At 41.5% G+C, this 21,611-nt stretch overlaps 1 protein-coding gene across 1 annotated transcript in view; it reads right to left on the bottom strand.

Moving 5' to 3' along the window:
* LUZP1 (leucine zipper protein 1) overlaps positions 1–21,611 on the bottom strand; it is an 84,813-nt gene that overhangs the window by 5,011 nt on the left and 58,191 nt on the right. Inside the window, exons 2-3 of the mRNA XM_081086915.1 lie at positions 17,994–18,100; positions 946–4,133 (exon numbers count right to left, since the gene is read on the bottom strand). Coding sequence (XP_080943041.1) covers positions 946–4,014 — 3,069 coding nt within the window. The 5' untranslated portion in view covers positions 4,015–4,133; positions 17,994–18,100. The remainder of the gene's footprint in view (positions 1–945; positions 4,134–17,993; positions 18,101–21,611) is intronic.

Genomic DNA, 21,611 nt, shown 5'->3' with positions numbered 1-21,611 from the left:
ATGTCTAGATCCAAAATGTCATCACAGGCTCCACATCTAAAAGATACTCCCAGTGGCTTCCCCTTCAAATGCTGTTCTGACAGTCTGACCCTCAAATAAGGAGGAGCTTCTGGATTTATCTATCCTGTAATAAGCTACAGGAACCAGCCCTGCCCTCAGACTGATCATGTAATGGGCTTGACCAGTATCTGGGGCAAAAAGATGCTCAGGCATAAAGCCCATAAAGTAGGCCCAGTGTAAGCCCTAGCTCTCCTCATCCCGCTACATCAGGGGTGGGGAACGTTTGGCCCACGGGCCACCAATCACTTTGGCCCTGCCAAGACATTACTGGTGAGTTAATTACATGTTTGACCAAATATAACAGGTTAATTTTTAGGTTAATAATTTTCATGACCCTCAAATGATGTTATAAATATCCAAATAGCCCTTGGCAGAAAAAAGGTTCCCCACCCCTGCCCTACATGCCAGCAGCTGGCAAAGATCCTCTGTTTGAACTGAGGCAGCCAAGAATTCGTTTCCCTGCTCCACCTCTGCTCTACAGAAAGGGCCCTGGGCTTCCTCTTACTCAGAGCTTCCCTGCAGCTGTTTCTTGTGTTTCTGGGTGCCGCTCTGTGGAGCCAGGAGAGCTCCTTTGGCTACTCTGGCAACCCAGGAAAGCAGAGGCCCTATCTCCTTTTCTGAGGCCTGCATACATGAAGACAAATACAGGAGACAAATGGGAAAAAGGATTTTTGGAAATCAATGCTCCTTTGTCAAATACCTTTCTCAAGGTACTTTATTGTTTAAGGGCAAACTTGTCTTATTTTCAACAGTTATCTGAGCTACCCACTGTTTCCCAGCCCCATGGTCTCCATAATCCTGAGTCACGCAAGCCAGGACAAAGGGGGCAAAGGAAAAAAGGGAAGGGGAAGGGACAGCTGAAGTGGGGAAAGAAGTGGGACTTACCATGCCTGCCACATGGTTCCAAGCCGCAGACGTGACAGCATCGCCTACCCGATTCCGGCGAGTGAGCATCTCTGACACAGTGAGGCTACTTTGGGTCCTTCTAGAAGAGAGCTCAGGGGCATCCCCTGGGTTTCCTACCCTTCGAGGACCCTGCTCCAAAAGGTAAGACCTGGGCTGTTCAAGGTCAGAATAGTCTGTAGAAGACCTCTGGGTGTAGGCATTGGTAGATACCACATGTTTACCTATCTGAGTTGGGGGGTCTTCTAAAGAGTTCAAATCTCGCCTGCTCTTCCAGGCATTCCGCACAGTAACATGCCTGGCCTCTGAAGGGCTCACCTCCGAAGGGGCACTATGGCCTTTCCACCTGATTGTCTCTGCAGGGGGTGCATGGTTATTCCTCTCCACCAGATCCGATGGCTTGATTATAATGCTGCTCCGAGAGACCACTGTTTCAGGCCTGTTCTTCAGGGACCCATCTCCCATTCTTTCAGCCTCTGTGAACTGCAAGGTGATGTCATGTTTGTGGATGGAGAGCTCAAAGGGAGAGTTGACATGGTTGCTCACTGATGTGAGGTCTGGTGGCCCAACCTGGATATTGCTGGTGGATGTGTGCCTCTCCCGCGGGGCCTCACCTGGGGCGGCTCTTGGGCTGCTGCTGCTACTGCTGTCAGAGGGATAGATAGTAATGCTGCTTGTCACTTTGTTTGGTCCTGGTTTGGAGGTGGATGTCTGTTTCTCCAATGTGGCCTCAGTTCCAGACCCTCCCATGATTTTTTTCACATCTTTATCAATGATGACAGGTTTGATGACAGCTCTGGACCGCAAGGCCTCTCTGGGACTGAAGGGCCTTTGACTTTTCACCCCAGCACCATTGGCCTCTGGGAATTCCACAGCATTGGTGGAGGCTCTGACAGGTTTCACAGATTCATTTTCTGTCCCGACATCTTTATCATCCCCCGACAGGGCGGTTCTAAGGCCCCCTCGGGATCTGGCTGTTTCTCTAGAGTTGGGCTGTTGTTTGTGCTCTGGCTCTGGGGTGATGGTTGTGTTGACCAATTTGGCGGTAACAAGAGACGACATGTCCATGTCGTCATCTGAGTCTGGCTTCTCTCTGCTACTAGATTTGATGACTCGACACCTTAGGGCCTCATGCTGACTGCTGTCTTCCATCACAACTGCTACAGGTTGATCAACTCCTTTATTTGGGGTTGAAAAACCCTGAAGGATGTTCTCTTGGCTTCTGGAGCTATAAGGATACTTCGATGGAAGTGGAGCCTTAGAATTTGAAGAACTGGTATCAGCCTCTGGGCCATTGGCAGCCTTTTTGCCCTTAGAGAGCCCTTCTGAGGAAGATCTTCGAGATGAGACCAGAGTGCCAATGGCCTTAGAACTGCCAGAGTCTGCGGCCTGAGTTAGACTTCCATTGCTAGGCGCCTGCCCCCTCTTGCCAAAGAGGGCCTCAGTGGAGGTGTCAGAAACCTTGTCAGCTCTACACAATATGTCATTGGGAGTAGATCCATGGGTGGTATCACTAAATGTTCGTGTTGTCTTCTCTACTTTTCCCTTCAACCCACTCTCAGTGCCTGGCTTGGGAGTACCCCTCCAAACCTTATTGTGCTCCTGAGCAGCGGGAGGGTAGCGGCTAAGCACTGATGGCTGCTCCCTGGACTTCTTCCCTTCACTCTGAGAGGAGCCAGATGCAAATCTATCTTCAGTTCTCTTTGTCTCCTGAGTCCCACTATCTGTACCTGCCCCTACGTTGGAAGCTTTGGCTGCCCTCCTGTTCGTGAAACCAGGAGAGGAAACCTGCCGGTTGCTCAGAGAATAGTTCTCATTGTTAAGAGCAAACTCCCTGTTTCGGTGCCTTTCCCGCTTATGCTGAGGGGACAGTTCCCGAGATGTGTGCTTGGACGCGGATACCTCACTCCCATGGCCTCTAAACTTAGTCCTCTCGTGCCGGCCTTTGCTAGACAGCAAAGCATCCTCCCCTTCCACCTCCCCATTCTCTAATTCTTTCTGTTTCTTGATTTGTAGCTTTATCTCCTCCAACTGGCTGGCTAAGAGTTTGTTTTTATTTTGTTCACTTAGGTAATTATCCTGAAGGTCATTATTTTTGGCCCTCATTTTCTTAAGCTCTTCTTCCAAAGATTCAAAATGTTTGATTTGTGTCTTAAGTTTCTCAATCTCTTGGTTAAGGTCTTTGACTTTATTGTCTTCCTGATTTCTGTTCTTTTCATTTTCAGATTTATTTCTTGTTTCATTCTCTACCTGCTTTAGATAGTCCAGCGTGCCCTTCCTTCTGGATTCTTTGGACGGCAGTGTGGGAGAGAGGCCGTCCTCAATCCGCAGGTCATTCCTTTCCAGAAGATTAGAAGCATTCCTTGTATAATCTCGGTTCATTTTTTTGTTCTGCTCCAGTTTTTGAGTGAGCTCTTTTATAAGTTTCTCATTTTCTTTCTCCTTTTCATTCAGGTATTTTCTCTCACTTACAAAGCTCAGAGTTAATGATTTCAGCTTTTCTAACTCTGACACTAAACTCTGCTCAGTTTTATCTAGGCGGTCCTCGGAAGATTCCAGTTCTTTCACTTTGACCCTGAGCATTTCCAGCTCAGAGGAGATTTTCTTCGTCAGGTTTCTCTCCTCATTCAGACTCAAACAGAGTTGGGTACAGTCATTCTTACTCCTGCTAAAGGCCTCCTCTAGCTTCTCCAGTTCGGCCATTCGTTTCTGAAGCCGCTCAATCTCAGATTTCAGCTCCCGGGTGAGGTTTTCCTCCTCTTCAAGTTTCTCCTTCATCAGCTGACACAGGTCCTCTGCTTTCTTAATTTCCTCATCTTTGCCTTCGATTCTCAGCACTCGTTGCCGCAGCACTTCAATCTCAGCCAGCATGCTGGAGTTGCTGCCTTCTGCCTGAATCACCTTGTCCTGCAGATCCAGGAGTTCATCCTCTGCTTTTTGGAGGTTTTTTGTGGCTTCTTCCAACTCATCAAGGCGGCGGCTTAGACTCTGTAACTTAAACCGCAGGTGGCGGCTGGAGGCAGTATCCTTGTAGTTTGTAAACTCAGCCATGTCTACCGCCAGCCAGTGTGAACTCCAAGGGGCATCCAATTCCACTCGATGGGATGAGAAATGGTTACCTTTCTTTTGGCATCCACAACCTTCTTTGGCAGCTGGAGACCATTATCACTCTACAGACAGAAAACATAAAGCATGTCAGGCAGTAAATATAAAATCTGCACGTCAGCTCTCAAATGTGCTTCTTGTGCCTAAAACATAGCAGGTACTCTAATTTGAATAAACCTACAAGATAAGGTTCTTTATGGCTGATCATGAAGTGATATATAGTTTCAGCCTAATGAAGAATTCTACCAGTGCCCTGGCCAGGGTGGCTCAGTTGGTGGGAGTGTGGTCCCCTACACCAAAAAGGTCGTGGGTTCGATTCCCAGTCAGCGCACATACCAAGGTTGCAGGTTCAGACCCTGGTTGGGGCACTTTCAAGAGGCAACCAAAAAAGAAAAAAAAACACAAAACAATAAAAACAATACCTCTAGGCAGTATGGCAAAAAGACACAAAAGAATGCCTCATTTCCCGTGAGAAAATCTTCACCATTTGCCATCAGCATAATCTCAGGAGAGTCATTAGTTTTTCTATAAATCATTAAGTAAACAGCCTGGGTTTTACTTAGTTGTAAAATCGGGATAATGAAGCCTACCATCTCTCTCCCCAGTACTGTTCTGAGATAATGCATGGAAAGCTCTTGGTAGGAAAGCAGTAAACAATCCTAAGAATGTTAAGAACTATAGCTTCTGGGAAAGCAGCAGACTAGTGAAAAAAAAAAAATCACCTTATTGACACAGGAAGATAACAGGACCTGGGTTCCTTTAAGGCAGAAAGGGAAGACAGTATACCTAGAGAATGAGTGGTCTAGGATGACTTGCTCTCACTGACTTGCTAACCCAAAATTGGTCTCAGCCTGGTAATATCCCTGGGAAACCTACCAGAGGTAAACAAAAATAGTATGGAAAGAGATTCCCTATCGATCACACAAGAGTCCCACTGATGAAGTCCTGCTAAACCTGAGTTTCCAAGTCCAAACTACAAAACACATAAGGACCACTCTTATTATGACTGAACAAAAGAGGTTTGCACCAATAAGAATCAAAGTAAGATAGGCTACAGATCATAAATTAAGTCATAAAAGAAGGAATCAAAAACAGGACACAATAACAAGATGCTATCAATAAATATCGGATTTTTATATTAACCAAATAAAATTTTCTAGAAATGTAAAGAAAAATAGCAAATAGATGCTAATGAAGAGTATAGTGGTTAAGAAGAGATATAAGGAAATTACAAAAGGCAGCACATAATTAAAGACAGAAAAAGTGAAGGAGAGGTTAATAGATAAGGAGAAATACAAAAGAGGTCCAAAAGTGACAAAGTTTAATAAGTAGTACAAAAGGCAGGGACAGACAGAATGGGGGGAGGCAATCTGTAAAGAGCTACTAGCTAAGAAATTCCAAGAACTGATAAAAGATAGGCAATGGAGCTCGGCCGTCATGGCTTAGTGGTTGAGCACTGACCTATGAACCAAGAGGTCACAGTTTGATTCCTACTCAGAGCACATGCCCAGGTTGGGGGCTCAATTCCCAGTATTGGGTGTGCAGGAGGCAGCCAATCAATGATTCTCATCATTGATATTTCTATCTCTCCCTCTCCCTTCCTCTCTGAAATCAGTAAAAATATTTTTTAAATTAAATAAAAAGATATGCAATGGAGCCTCATATTCAGGAAGCAAAGTCTCAACCAAAATTAAATCTGTGCCTAGATGAGAAGGAAAGGAAAATAAAAACCTAAATGTTTATTAACAGACCCTCACTGAAAAAACTTTCTGAATATACTTCAGAATACAGAAACTGATCACTTAAGGAAGGCATGAGATGGAAGAAGGAATGGTAAGTAAATAAATTTAACCCCAACAAGCCTGAATCAGTTAATAACAAAAATTAATTGGGTGGGAGGGACAGGATAAAATCAAAGTGGAACTAAAACATTGGACAGTAATAACATATAAGTCAGAAAGAAATCACATTTCAAGAAAAACACTATTATTTGCTAATAGACAGTAAGCATACTGAGAAGGCATTAATAAGCAATATATAAAGAACTGCTATAATATTAATTAACAAAAACTCATTTAAAACAATTTTAGTATGTTTTTACTGATTTTTAGATAGGAAAGGAGAGGGAAAGATAGACACATCAATCAGCTGCCTCCTGCATGCTCCCTACTGGGGATCAAGTCCAAAACCCGGGCATGTGCCCTGACCAGGAATCACTGGTGGTAACTTCTTGGTGCATGGGACCATGCTAATCCACTGAGCCATCTGGACAGGCAACCTCATTTTTAGATGGGCAAAGGACTTGAACGGCAGTTTCTCCAAAGATGATATCCAAATGGCAACAAGCATTAAAAAAACACGCTCAGCATCACTAATCATTCAGGAAACGCAAATCAAAACCACAATTAGCCCAGCTAGTGTGGCTCAGAGGTTGAGCGTTGACACATGAAGTCACAGTTGGATTGCTGTTCAGGGCACATCCCAGATCGCGGGCTCGATCCCCACTAAGGCGTGCAGGAGGCAGATCAATGTTTCTATCTATCCCTTTCCCTGCCTCTCTCTAAAATCAATAAAAATATTTAATTTTTTTAAAATTTTTTTATTATTAGTTAAGGTATTACAAATGTGTCCTCATCCAATAAAAATATTTTTTAAAAAACAAAAACACAATAAGCTATCACTTCACACCCACTAGGATGTAGCCAAGCATTGGTAAGGATGTGGAGAAATTGGAATCTTTGTACACTGTTAGTGGGAAAATAAAATGGTACAGCTACTATTTTTTACCACAGTAAAAAAAAATACCTTTAAAAAAATTTAAGGCAGTAAAGAAGTAAAAGCCACAGAGAAGGTAGGTCAGACTTCCAGTTTCAGGTCCAGCATGTGAGCAGCCTAGAAGTCACCACTTTGAACAAACTGAAAATCAGTAACTCTTCTTAGGTCTACCTGAGAACTGAGGTCACAGAGAAAAACTCTTCCCCCAAAAAATTAGACCAGTGGATTCAGAAAAATCACCACTTTCCACAGTAGAAACCTCCATAAGAACTAGTATCAGGGTAAGAAAACCTAAACTGCAATTGACAATTGCTGAAGCACAGTGTGGACAACTCAGAGTTTAAAAAAGCTCTTAGTAGGTGATAAAACCCTAATAGGTTAGGCTCTCCCTTTTAACCATTTCATTTCCCTCTCCTAAAATCAATAAAAACATATTTTAAAAATAAGACAAAACAAAAAAAACACAAAGCTCAGAACACCAAGCAGAATAAATGTAAAAAAAAACCCAACATCTAGGCATAGTATATTCACACTGCAGAAAATCAGAGATGAAAAAAACTTAAAAGAAGCCAGAAGAAAAAATACCTAAAGAGCAAAAGTAAGAATTACATCCAATTTCTCAGAAATCACGCAAGCAAGTGGAGAGTGGAGTGAAATATTTAAAATGTTGAGGGGGGGGGAAACACACCAACCTATAATTCTGTACCCTGCAAAATTATCCTTTAAAAGTAAAGAAAAATGCTTTCTCAGACAAATAAAAATCGGGGGGATTTGTTGCCAGTAGGCCTGCCTTGAAAGAAATATTAAAAGAAATTCTTTAGTGAGAAGGAAAATTATATAGGTCAAAAACTCAGGCCACATAAAGAAAGAGCATTAGACTAGGAATGAGTAAAAGTAAAATGAAATTTTTAATTTTTAAAACTGATTTTAGAGGAAGGGAGAGAGAGAACATAGATTTGTTGTTCCACTTATTTGCATTCATTGGTTGATTCTTCTATGTGCCCTGATTGGGGATCAAACCCAAAACCCTGGCATATTAGGACGATGCTCTAACCAACTTAAGTACCAGGCCAGCGCCTAATTTTCTGTATTCTTACTAGTAAGTGATCTAATAGATAACAGTTCAAAATAATAGCAACAATATACCCAAAGGACATAATTTACGTATAGATGAAGTAAATGCCAGCAATGATACAAGGGACAGAAGAGAGAAATTAGGATTACGTTTTTATTATAAGGTACTTGAACTTGAACTAACTCTAGGGCAACCATTAAAAAAAAGTTTAATTGATATGCTAAGAAAGGAAAGAAAATGGCAGCAGATAAAATGCTCAATCAAAGCCACCAAAGGCAGAAATAAAAGACAAAAAACAAGGGCAACAAACAAAACAGTAACAAATATGGTAAATATTAATCCAACTACAGAATCACTTTAAACATCAATAGTCTATATCACTTAAAAAGGATTGTCAGAGCGGATCAAAAATCAAGACCCAAATTGTATGTTATTTACCAAACACCCATTTTTTAAATTTTAATGAAGACCTATAGATTAAAAGTAAAGGAATGGAGAAAGCTATCCCATGTTAATACTAATCAGAAGAAAGCTGGAGGAGCTCCATTAATTTCAGACAGCACACTTCAGAGCAAGGAAAGTTATCCAGCAAAGAGGAGTATTACATAATGATAAAAGGGTCAATTCTCCAAGAAGATACAATAGTCCTTAAAATACACATGTGTTTGTCTTAGAACATCAAATACATGAGGCAAAAACTGACAGAACTGCAAGGAGAAATGGATGAATCCAATACTACAGTTGGAAAGTTCCATACCCTTCTATCATAGACAGACCTAGCAGACAGAAAGTCAGTAGGGACATAATTAAACTCAATCAACTGGATATGAAGGATATGAACAGATTACTACAGCAGCAAAATATACATTTCACATGGAACATTCACCAACACAGACCACATTCTGGGCCATAAAACACCTTAACAAGCTGAAAAGAATAGAAAGCATACACTGTATGCTCTCAGACCACAATGAACTTAAACTAGAAATCGATACCAGAAAAATAGCTGGCATATCCCCCAAATACTTAAGACCAAACAACACATTGGTCAAAGAAATCTCCAAGTTTGTGGGGTGTAGCAAAAGCAATATTTAGAGACAAAATTATAGCACTGCATGCATATTTTAGAAAAGAACGAAGATTTACAATCAAAGATGACATCTAAAACTAGGAATTTAGGAGGGAGGGAACCATGGTTTAAGCCATAGGAGAACACAGCAATCCCTGGTGAGAGAAAAACTGCATCAACAATGATTCCATAGGAAAAGCCAGGGGGAAAGAGAAGCAACCTTAAGTGGAATCTGAGGAGATGCCAAATGCCACTTATCTCAGACCCCAAGGTCCCTTCCATTGACTGCACTTTGAGCCTAGAGCCACCAGATGGAGCCCATACCCAATTCAAAACACTCCAAAGCCTTACGGGTTGGAATTTTAGAGCCTCCCTACCTCAGCCTCTCAGATTCTGCCTTCTTTCTGATTATTTCCCTCTCCACCACTCTACCTCCCCGGGCACAACTTTCTCTGTCACCTTCACTTCTTCCTGTCTCCCCGTCTCCTTTTCCCAGTTTCCTCATCTGCAAAAATGTAGAGAGAAAATATCCTAAATTTATATATTTTTATAAGACAGAAACCATTTCTCTCATTCCCATCCGTGTTTCCTACTGTGAGTGCCACATACAAAAACACTACTTTGGCCCTGGCTGGTGTTGCTCAGCCTGAGCTTCTAAATTGTACTTACTCGCCCTGGCTGGTTTGGCTCATTGGACAGAGTGTCACCTGCAGACTAAAGGGTCCCGGGTTCGATTCCGGTCAAGGGCACATGCCCAGGTTGCGGCTCGACCCCCAGTAGGGGGCCATCCAGGGGGCAGCCGATCAGTTTCTCTCTCTCTCTCTCTCTCTCTCTCCCTCTCCCTTCCTCTCTAAATCAATAAATATATATTAAAAAGATAAAGATAAGTTGTTCTTAGTCAACCAAAGCAACTGGTTTTAGCCTCTTCTTAAAATTTTTTTCAATTACATTCACTATTACCTTGTATTAGTTCCAGGTATCAAGCATGGTTAGACAATAATTTTAGCTTCTTAACATATTTGGCTCCCTCAAGGCTAAAGAAATAGTTTCACCACTTTTATTTAAAATAAAACCACCTACCTGACCCAATCTTTTCATTTTAAAAATGAAGGAACTGAAACTTAGAAGTAAACACTGTGATTTCTCCAGCAACTCAGTCTCCTGTTCTTCCCGTTGTGTAAAATCATCTCCCTATAAACTTTTTAAGTGTTTTTACAAAGTGTGCAGTTCTGATTCTACAGACCAATAAAAACAATAAGGTATAAAGGAAACAAAGGACTATCACAAATTGAGCACTACTATACTACAGACCAGCAGTCACCAACCTTTCAGACCTCATGGACCACAGCTGGTGACTGCTGCATAGACAATATATTAAGTACTTAATCTACATGCTTTCTCTAGGGATCCCAGATCTATTGTGTACTTTCCCTGAAATTACTTCCCTGAGGTTTTCTCATCCATACAAAGACAATATGCCATGGCCGGGTGGCTCAGTTGTTTGGAGCACTGTCCTGGTCTGGGCTCATGCAGAGGCGGCAATCAATGTTTCTCATGTCGATGCTCCTCTCTCTCTCTAGAATTCTTGCACTGGAGGGGGAGAGGGCCATCCCTCAGCCCAGCCTGCGCCCTCTCACAGTCCAGGACCCCTGGCTCCTCACTGCCCGCCTGCTCGCTGGTAATTGTTGCTCCTTAGCGCAGCGGAGTGAGCCAGGCGGTGCTCTCCCTGTAGGAATGACCAGTCGCTATGATGCACACTGACCACCAGGGGGCAGCTCCTGTGTTGAGCGTCTGCCCCCGGTGGTCAGTGCGCATCATAGCAACTGGTCCTTCTGGTTGTTCCGCTGTAATGGTCGCTTAGGCTTTTATTATATAGAAGATATGTAATATATATATTAATCCCCAAGCATGTAAAGCACTTAGCAGAATGCCTTACACATAAATCACAAAAAACAGTAGTAGCCATTACTGTTAGCTTTCACAACATCCTTATGGGATAGGGCCCTGGAACTTGCCCAAGGTCACACAGCTAGTAAGGATAATCAGATGGAGAACCCAAGTCTAGTTTTTTTTAAGAATGCTACCCTTTTTGGCCAAGTCACTGATCTTCTCTATATATCATTAGCTCATTCCTCTGAAAAAATATTATCATCCCAACCTACCACAAAGCAAAAATAAAGTCAGTCAAAGCACTTTGAAAAGTCCTATGTATACCTAATCTTCTTAAAAATAGTAACTGGCTAAGATCAAGCCTCCACCCAGGGAAAAAAGGAAATGGATCGAAAATGGGTTTGGAGTGTCACTATATCTGACCTTTTGGCCCTAAATATAGCCAGAGGAAAAAAAATGCTTTTGTTTCCTCCAGGACCATCCATAAAGTGCTTGCCACATTCCCCATAAGTATATTTATCCAGGTAAAATTCGTTCATTCAGTAGACATCTCGTGCACCCATCCAAATGCTAGAGCGATCCTTAAAATCTAAATCTGCCTTTAAGAAATCAGAAAGGTAGAACCAATTATAAAACAACTAGAGGCCCAATGCACGAAATTCGTGCAAGGGGCTCAGAACCTCGTACCCAGCTTCATCCGGAAGGTCGTCAGATGGTTGTTCTGCTGTTCAGTCTAATTAGCATATTAGCTCTTTTTTATATAGGAAAATAAAGAAGCCTCCCTGACCATCTTGCCTAATACAGCACCCATCCCTTGGATCCCTCTTCTCTTACCATGCTGTTTTCCCTTAGTGCAGTGCTTCTCAACCTTCTGGTCCTTTAAATACAGTTCCTCATGTTGTGACCCAACCATAAAATTATTTTCGTTGCTACTTCATAACTGTAATGTTGCTACTGTTATGAATCATAATGTAAATATCTGATATGCAGGATGGTCTTAGGCAACCCCTGTGAAAGGGTCGTTCGACCGCCAAAGGGGTCACAACCCACAAGTTGAGAACCGCTGCCTTAGTGCATCTTACTGCTCAGAAGAAGTGATTATGTCTGAGGATGGGGTCTGGGAAGGAAATTTTTTAGGTAAACCTCAGAAATAAGAGGAAAGTGAAGCAAAGGAAGGGTAGTCCCATATTTTAATGCCAACTCCTCCCTTTCCCCTGCCCACTACCACACCCAACACACACACTCTAGTGTCTAGCTCAGTTCCAATTCATACTGGAAAGATACAACACCAAATTATGTCTCATTCAGGGCTCCTTTCTGCCAAAGTTCTCGAATCCAGTTCCAAGTATCCCTATCCAGCATTTTGGAGGCTAGCTCTTCTTGTCGTTGGTGGGCCAAGAAGGTCTAAAATAGAACATAACCAAACTTGCCCTACCCTTTTCCCCAACACAGCTGCTATGATTCACTTCCTGTTCCCAAAAGCATTTAAAGTAGGAGGCTGGTACATTTACTTTAAAGTTTGACAGTATTCATATAAATATACAACTTGATTTTAGTAAATATTTCAGGCTTTATAACACCTAAGGTCTCTGTCCCAACTACTCAACTCTTATCATGTCAGGAACATGGTTTTTTATGTTTTATAAAGCAAAATGACATGGCTATGTTTCAATTAAACTTTATTTACAAAGACAGGCAGTGGCCCTGTGGACCACAGTTTGCCAACCCCTGATCTAAAAGAAAATGGGAGAACTATTTTTAAGCAGCTTCCTCATGACCATTTCTAATGACCTGTAATTCATGTATTTTAGATATGCAAACCTCAGAGTTAGTAACACAACCAGTATGTAGAGATTCTCCAGGTTGGAAGGAGCATCTGAATCTCACTTCCCACTCCACAGAACAGTTGTCACGGAAGCAGTCATTCAACTTCTCCTCAAGCACCCTTAATGACAAGAAGGATATTCGCCCGGGCCGGGTTGCTCAATGGTTGGATCATTGTCCTGTACACTAAAAGGTTGCAGATTCAGCCCTGGCCACTGTGGTTCAGTTGATTGGAGCATCATCCCATGTAACGAAGGGTTGCAGGTCTGATTCCCAGTCAGGGCACATACCCAGATTGTGGGTTTGATCACCAGTCAGGAAGAATATAGGAGGCAACCAATCAATGTTTCTCACGTAGATGTTTCTCTCTCTCCCCCCCGCAACCCTCCCCCTCTCCCTTCTTCTCTCTCTAAAAACTTAATTTAAAAAATATAAAAAATTGAAAAGAAAAAAAAAGGTTGCAGGTTTGATTCTCAGCCAGGGCACATAGCTAGGATGCCTGTTCAATCCCGGGTTGGGGCGTGTACAGGAGGACAACGAATAAAAATTTCTCTCTCACATCTATATTTCTCTCTCTCTCTCCCTCCCTTTCTTTCTCTCTAAAAAGCAATTAAAAAACAAAAAATATCCTCTGGTGGGGATTTTTTTAAAAGACACTCATTCCCCCCAAGGCAACTCATTCCATCTTTGGACAGCTCTAAGGGAAGATATCCTACTTATTATTTTAGCACATTTAACACTTGATTACTTGTGAATTGGTTTACTATCTCTCTTTACAAGAATGTCAGACTCATGTCAGGAACATGATTTTTTTATGTTTACAGCTGTTTTATACTGCTGTCTCTCCAGCATTTTCAACAGGATCTGGCACATAAGGGTATACAATAATTATTTACAGGGAGGGAGGGAGAAAGGGAACAAAACAATGCTGCATCTATGGTACTTTAAGTAATTCAGCAGGACCTATATGAGAGGCACAAAAGGAAAAGCAGAGCAAGTAACGCAGGTTGAAGTGTAGACAGGGTGCAACACAGAAGCCCTTGAAAACTCACAGCAAGTGCAGAGGCTAAGGTGTTAATGTTTGAGGAACGAGTTTACCATTGCCTTCCTCCCTTCTCCTCTTCCTTCCAACCTCCCCTGTCCCATTCTGATGGAGAATATCTTTCACTGCAAAACCTTTACAAACAACCCCTCCCCCAACCAAAATGCACTACCCTAAACTCTGTAGATACTTCTATCAGAGTATCCATGATACTTGCTTTCATGTTTGTATTCCTCTACTGGGCTCTGAGCTACGAGAGCAGGGACAATGCCATCTTTATTTTTCTGTCCTGGGCACTGAATACTGTGATGTGGGGCAAGTTTGAGAACCTTATCAATGTTTGGTAAGTAAAGGAAGGCAACAATCTCACAGTATTCTGTAATGGCCAAGCGACATCTAACAAATTGTTTTCATATCCAGGCAACTACATTCTAGGAAAGAAAATTAACCTTCATGCCAAAGGTTGCAAATGCAAATGCCAAAGAGATATGGCCAATACTGTGAGTGACAGCCTGGTAGGATGAAGGCTAAGAGGGAAATATATTTAATTCAAATATTTTTTAAAGGAAATAAAAAGAACACCACTGTACCAGGGGTGGGCACATTTTCTGACCCGAGGGCCACAATGGCTCTTAACCTGGACCGGAGGCCGGAACAACAGCGTGGATGGAGTGTTTGTGTGAACTAATATAAATTCAAAGTAAACGTCATTACGTAAAAGGGTACGGTCTTTTTTTTCAATAGTTTTATTCATTTCCAACGGGCCGGATCCGGCCCGCGGGCCATAGTTTGCCCACGGCTGGTATAGACCCTTCAAAACACACTGATATGCTTGCAAGTGGATAAAGTAAGCAAATTTGTAACTTGTCTTAGACAAAGGGATTTAGACAAGAGAGTAACAAAATCAGAATTGCATTTTTGGATGAACATTCAGCAGGATAAACTAGGGTTCTATTGAAACAGTCAAGGCAAGAGATGGAGTAAAGGGGTGATAAAGGGATGAGGGTGGATTTGAAAGATGACCTCGTCGATCCAGTTTTAATAATGAGGCCCAAGACTGCACGAGCTAATCTGGCAGCTTTATTACCAGTTTGTTAGGTTCATACTGAATTTTTTCCCAAATAAACTACGATTAAACCTAATTAATTTTAATAGCCTGAATATGGGGCTTAATTCTTATTTCTTTTGCAGGCAGTATGGTACACTCATTAAAGATTACATAGTGTGAAGCCAGAAGCCTAAGTTTAAGACCTGATTTGCCACTTACAAGCTATATAACCTTGGATAAGTTACTTGACTTCTGTTTTAATACCTACCATAAAGGGTAACTGTAAGTGGAAATGAGTTAATACATGAAGTGCTTAGACTAATATCTGGTCCATCTTAAGTGCCATGTAAATTTAAGCTTAAATTATTTACTATATTTTGTATTTCAACTTGAAAGTTAGTTCCAATCAATAGTTTCAACTGTCTATTTTCTACACCTTCCAACTTGCAAGCATTGACTATTTATAAATCTGATAGGCATGTCTTTTCAATATCTTCATCCAAATTGATGTTCAAATTGTTAGACAAAATATAACCAAGAACAGCCCTCCAGAATGGCACTACACAACAGCCTGTCTAGATAAACACTGATCCATTAATTGGTACTTGTACCAGGTGTACTGGTTAATAATGCAGATTTTTTTCAATTGATGGAGTTACACATATGTTGATATATATGCGATTTGATATGCATGCTATTTTGTTAGTATTGACCTCAGGCTTCAAAACTTTATGTCAAATTTTCTGAACGTGTTAACATCAGATATTTTCACACTTAAAAATGTCGAATTTTGTGCCCAAAAAAGAGCATTTGCGGGCAGTTTTAACTCATTATTTTGAAGAAAAGTGCTGCTGAAAGTTATCGTATACTTCGGGAAGCTTGTGAGCGCTGGTTTAAAAGCTTTAAAAGTGACGATTTCGATGTGAAAGACAAAGAACGTCAGGTCAACCGAAAAAGTATGGAGACCAACAGTTACAAGCATTACTGGATGAAGATGCGTGTCAAACTCAGAAACAACGTGCAGAAAGATTAAACGTTGCTCAGCAAACAATTTCTGATCATTTACAAGCAATGGAAAACATTTTAAAGGAAGGGAAATGGGTGCCACATCAACTGAACAGAAGACAAGTGGAAAACCGAAAAGTCATCAGTAAAATGTTGCTTCAGCGGCACAAAAGAAAGTCTTTTTTGCATCGACTGTGACTGGCGATGAAACGTGGATTTATTTTGAGAATCCCAAACGCACAGAATCATGGGTTGATCGAGGTCAACCATCACATCGACTGCAAGGCCAGATCGCTTCGGAAAGAAGACAATGCTCTGCGTTTGGTGGGATCAGGAAGGTGTGGTGTATGAGCTTCTAAAACGAGGTGAAACCGTTAATACTGATCGCTACCGACAACAAATAATCAATTTGAACCACGCTTTGATCGTAAAATGACCAGAATGGGCCAGAAGACACGGCAAAGTAGTTTTGCTTCATGATAACTCACCATCACACACTTCAAAACCAGTTAAAGACACGTTAAAAGATCTTGCCTGGAAAGTATTAACCCATCTGCAGTATTCACCAGACCTTGCTCCTTCAGATTACCACTTGTTCCGATTGATGGCCCATGCGCTTTCTGAGCAGAACTTCAAAACGTACAAAGAAGTGGAAAATTGGGTCTCTGAATGGTTTGCCTCAAAACAAGGAAAGTTCTATTGGGACGGTATCCAAAAATTACCTGAAGATGGGGGAAATGTGTAGCTAGCGATGGACATTACTTTGAATAAAGCACTTTTGATGTTTCTCTTGAAATTATCATGTTCTCTTTGATTACAAAATCCACATTATTAACCGGTACACCTGGTACAATACCTGTATGAAGCCAGCCCAAAATGTCCTTTGTCTTAGGACCACATGAGAAAATGTTAAATAATTAATTTCAGTACTCAGGGACACATTATCTTTATAGTGCATTCCTGATTCTCCAGGCTAGGAATCTTCAAAAATGAATTGCCTTGCCCTGGCCTGTTCTCAGTGGTGAGAGCATTGGCCCACAGACTGAAGGGTTATGGATTCAATATCGGTCAAGGGCATGTACCTCGGTTGCAGGCTCGATCCCTGGCGTCTGGTCAGAAAGATCAATGAACAAATGAATCCTGACTGTCACTCCATCCAACCAGAAATTAATTTCATAACCCAATTCCCTGAGGTAGGAAAAATGCTCCAGGGAGAGAATAGAACAAGAATCCTGAACCAATTAACAGGACAAGAATTTGCCCAAAAGTTTCTCCACTCCCTCAAAAAAAGTTCCATACTATCCGTGACTATGCCTGTTTCGCAGTAGGGGTTATCATGAGAGTGAAAGGTCTTGCTAAGATTCCTTTCCATGTGCAGTCACTCCTATGCCTAGAACCCCGTTCCCAGACACTATCTCTGGCTGCCCTGTTGCTCTATCTTTCCAGAGAACTTTTCTCTATTACCCAGCTACCTGGCGACCAAGACCACTGTTCCCTACTCTCCAGTGGCTCCCATCTTGCTTAGAATAAAATGCACTCCAAAGCTCTTCCCATATCTCTGAGGCCCTCTGGGCACTCACAGCTCAAGTTTATTTTATTTCATTACTACTCTCCACTTTCTTGGTCAACATCAACCAATGAAATACTGGTACACAGAACCCTAGGAAAAGGAACTAGTTATCAATCGAAAAATTTTTTGTTTTTGTTTATTCTGCTTTGCTTTTTAAAGGTAAAGTCAGTCACAGCCTCAACCAAAAAGTAACTTTCTCAAGAGACGTTAGAGTATAATGAAAATAAGCCAGGTTTGGAATCTAGTCCTACCATTTTCTACCTGTGTGAATGTGGAGAAGTTATGTAACCTCTCTCAGCTCGTTTCCTCATGGTGATGATAACAGCACTCACCTCATAGGGACATAATGTATGTCAAATAGACTGGGCGTGGCATTTAATAAGTATTCAATAAATGGTAGCTGGGCCTATTAAAGACTGTCAACTTCATGCAAAGATTTTCCTCCATTAGACCGGCTAGTTGATTAGATGAGAAACCCTGTGAAGTACTTAGCATAGTATATGGTTCATAATGGTTATAAACAAATACTGACTTTCCTCGCTCTCTCATAATGGTGGGAAAATTGCAGACTTCATAAATTACCCAATTCTATCAGTGTGGTCAGGTTTCACTGCACAACCTACTTACCATTTAGGTAATTTAAGCTTTCAGTCAATGCTTCTGGCTGCTCCCCTCAATGGTTGTTGTCCTGGAAACAGTCACTCACTATCTTTCAATGGCAGTTGCCTCTTGACCTAGACAAAATAGAAACAGGAAGAAAGAGATAGGTAAAACATGAATCACACCAAGACTGGGCAAGCTGAACCAAAGCCCTGTCCCAAAGACCATCATATACAGTGCAGTGTCAGAAAAGAGACAAGGCAGAATCTGACTCTGCTGACTCTGAAGAAAGCTGGCTATCTCTTTCCCAGGGGAGAGGCGGAGTTGGCTCCAAGAGACTTCCCCTTTCCTATCAGATGATATGGTCTCAGAACAGACTACATTGTCTTTCCTTAAATTAACAGATCTATACATCCCTCAACAGTCTAAAAATTCCTATGACATCTTACAGCTGGGAAGGATCTCAGATATCAACTAGTTAAATGCCCTCATTTTTAAGAAAGGAACTGAAGCTTGGAAAGGGTGAATCACACAATTGCTTAGAACTAAAGCTGGGATTCTACTTAAAAATAAGAAAAGTGGGTAAGAAAAACAAACATCACTTGGCTATCTACCACACCTAAGGCAACATGTTATACGTTTTATGTAAGACAATAACACAATAAATGTTACCCTTATAGATAAAGAATCTAAATTTCAAGAGTCAAGTAACTTGTCCAAGGTCTTACAGCCTGCTAGTAACCAGGTAGTCAGAATTTAAACCTAAGTCTGTCTGACCTAAAAAGCCACTTCACCATTCTCATTGGGTTGCCTTCTAGACTGGGTTCTCAAAAGGGCCCCAAACAACCCAGAATCGATTAAAACTAAAAACAGCTTCTCTGTCTGCAATCTTAACCTTCAGTTTTGTAATGAGCCTTTTTTTTACATGAGAGCTGAAAAATGTAATAAACCATTGAGTCTCACCCCTAATATAAGTGAGTGAAGATGGAAGATCTTCTGTCTATCCTAGTCTTGAGGAAGAATGGAAAGACAGCTATGCCAGTGACAAAACTAAAGCTTTTATACATGGTCTTACACTCAAACTATCCCCCTCTCCTTTCATCACAACTGCCCATCCCTCCCCTTCCATATCCTGTAGACCACCTTTGACCGCCTACCAAGGATGCTGGTCCCTTGAATCTGATTCCCACACTTCCACCACCAATACCATAACATACACACAGAATGCGTCCCTGCTCTATCCCCCTAGAGAGCTGGAAGACTAGAATTAAGATGGAGAAATAATAAAATGATAGTGTATGGCTTTTTTTAAAAGATGAGGAGGGCCTGAAGCTTCAAGCCAATATGACCTGAAAAGAAAGATTAATAAGCAATGAAAATAGATAGGAAAAAAATAGAAAAAAGGGTCTGTATCAGGGGCAGCACCCAAGGGATGGCCTGAGTGAGTGTGGGAGAAGCTTTAGTTCTCTCTCTCCCACATATATACTTTTTAAAAGAATCAGTCTAAATAGAATAAAGTGTGATTACTATGCAAACAGCTTCAGAAGTGGCCCACAGATCTGTCCTGCCCTCACCCATCACCTCTTTCCCCCTCTCCACCAACCTTAAACGCACACACACATAATTTACTCCGCATTGACTATAACTTCTCCCACATACAAATTCTGAACTCTAAGAAGTGGCCAGATTTGTGTGTATCTTCACTAAGGTCTCTGCAGCCCTAACAGTGAAAGCAGCACCCCTACTGACAGCTACTGCCCCCACCACCTACTGCTAAATTTGCTGGCATATTACTAAGATCCAGGGGTCTATCCCCCTCAAACAGGATAAAATGCACTGCCAAAAACCCAACAGGAACTCCGGGTGATCCTAATTTGTTTTCAACAGTCTACATTCTCTCCTATTTCTCAGGGGCGGAAACAAGCAGCAAATGATTTCTTTCCTTTGCTTCTGAATGACTTTTACTTCTTGCATCCTCAGCGTGCTGGCCTTGTCCCCAGAAACAAGAGGATGACTGTAAACACCCTCAAACACTTTAGTGCTGCCCCTTCAGAGAGCTTTCCACCCAGAGAGATCCACCCACATCACTTCCCTCAGGCAACTTCTCTGTGCTTGTTCCTGTTGGTGGTGAGAGTGGTGTGCATGTTTCTATCTGTGGAGAAGAGATGAAAGGACGCTTACAGATAAGGAGAGCCCAATGCCTCATTTTCCAGAGAAGAAAGTGAGTCCCAGAGAGGAAAAGAGAAAAGACTTACTTGCCCAAGGTTGCAAAGCAAGTTAAAGTGAATGTGATTGAGTCCACCTGAGATAATTAACAAACCACACTGAAGAAATGCATCAGTCCATCATTTGACTGCTGAAGATTAAAGCTTTCTTAAATACGTATCACTTTTGCTCCCAAAACACTTTGATAATAGATAAAAATGCTAGTACAGAATTCTGCTTCCAATATTATCTTCCCACAGATAGCAACTATAAACTCTGGATAAAAAGTTTTAAACAACGATCTGAAGTTCCAATTTAATAAAAACAAACCCTAGGTTGCTGGTTCAATCCCCAGTCGGGGCACATACAGGGGTCAACTGGTGAATGCATGAGTAGGTGCAGCAACAGGTTGATGTTTCTCTCCCCCCTCCTCTTCCTCTCTCTCTAAAATCAATCAACAAATAAAAATTTAAGAAAAGTAAAAACCTAGGCTGTCCAGAGGAACCAAAGATAGAGCCCAGAACAGACAGAGATGATAAGGAGAGCCACAAAAGGAGAATCTAGGTTCTATGTATAAATTCTGCCCGAATTTCTAGCTGACCCCTGAACCATATATGCACAGGGCAGAATCCAAGGACCTCAGCAAAGGATAAAAGAACTAGACTGAGATTTGAACTGCCACCCCCCACAGGTAAGACAGGGTTTGCAATTATAACCCAAGTTAACTGCCTACTAAAATCAACAGAAACCAGAGTCTCCATAATATAACATTCACATTCATTTATGTTCAGATAGAAACCCAAATTACATAAAGAACTAGCAATTAAACCCCTCTGCAGGAGAAAAGACAATCAGCAGAGGGCAAGTCCAAGATGACCCAGATGTTGGAATTATCAGACAAGGATACTAAAGCAGCTATTATAACTCAGCAAAGAAATTAAAAAATTTTTAAAGTGGCAATTATAGAACAGAAATGCAGTACCTGAAATTTAAAAAATTCACTGAATGAGCTTAAGAACAGAATGTAATTGATAGAGAAAAGAGTCACTGAAACTTGAAGATGAATCAATAGATATTATCTGAACTGAAATAACTCTGGGTCATCTGCAGTCTCTAGAACCACCACCCTTAGGCCCTTCAGCTGAGTGTCCTCAATGATAACTTTACTTGCTGGTAACAGAAAATCTGATCTCAGAGAGAACCAGAATGACTAGGGATCACAGAGAAACCATTACCTGCAATTCTGTTGGACTGGCCACCCCTCATCTACTAATTAACCTCTTGAGGCATCCAGATATAAGCACAGAACAAAGTGTAAAGGTGAAAAATGAGAGGGTAGGATAAAAGTTTAAATCCGAACTAATCATACTATCCGAGGTCCTAGAAATCAAATCTAGTGCCCATTGTCTATACTGAGAAGCAGGAAATAGTTGTTTTTTC

Source organism: Myotis nattereri, assembly GCF_964212035.1.
Source record: "Myotis nattereri genome assembly, chromosome: 3".
Classification (NCBI taxonomy): domain Eukaryota; kingdom Metazoa; phylum Chordata; class Mammalia; order Chiroptera; family Vespertilionidae; genus Myotis; species Myotis nattereri.
Note: the sequence above shows the minus strand (reverse complement) of the source record. Positions and strands in the feature narration are given on the sequence as shown.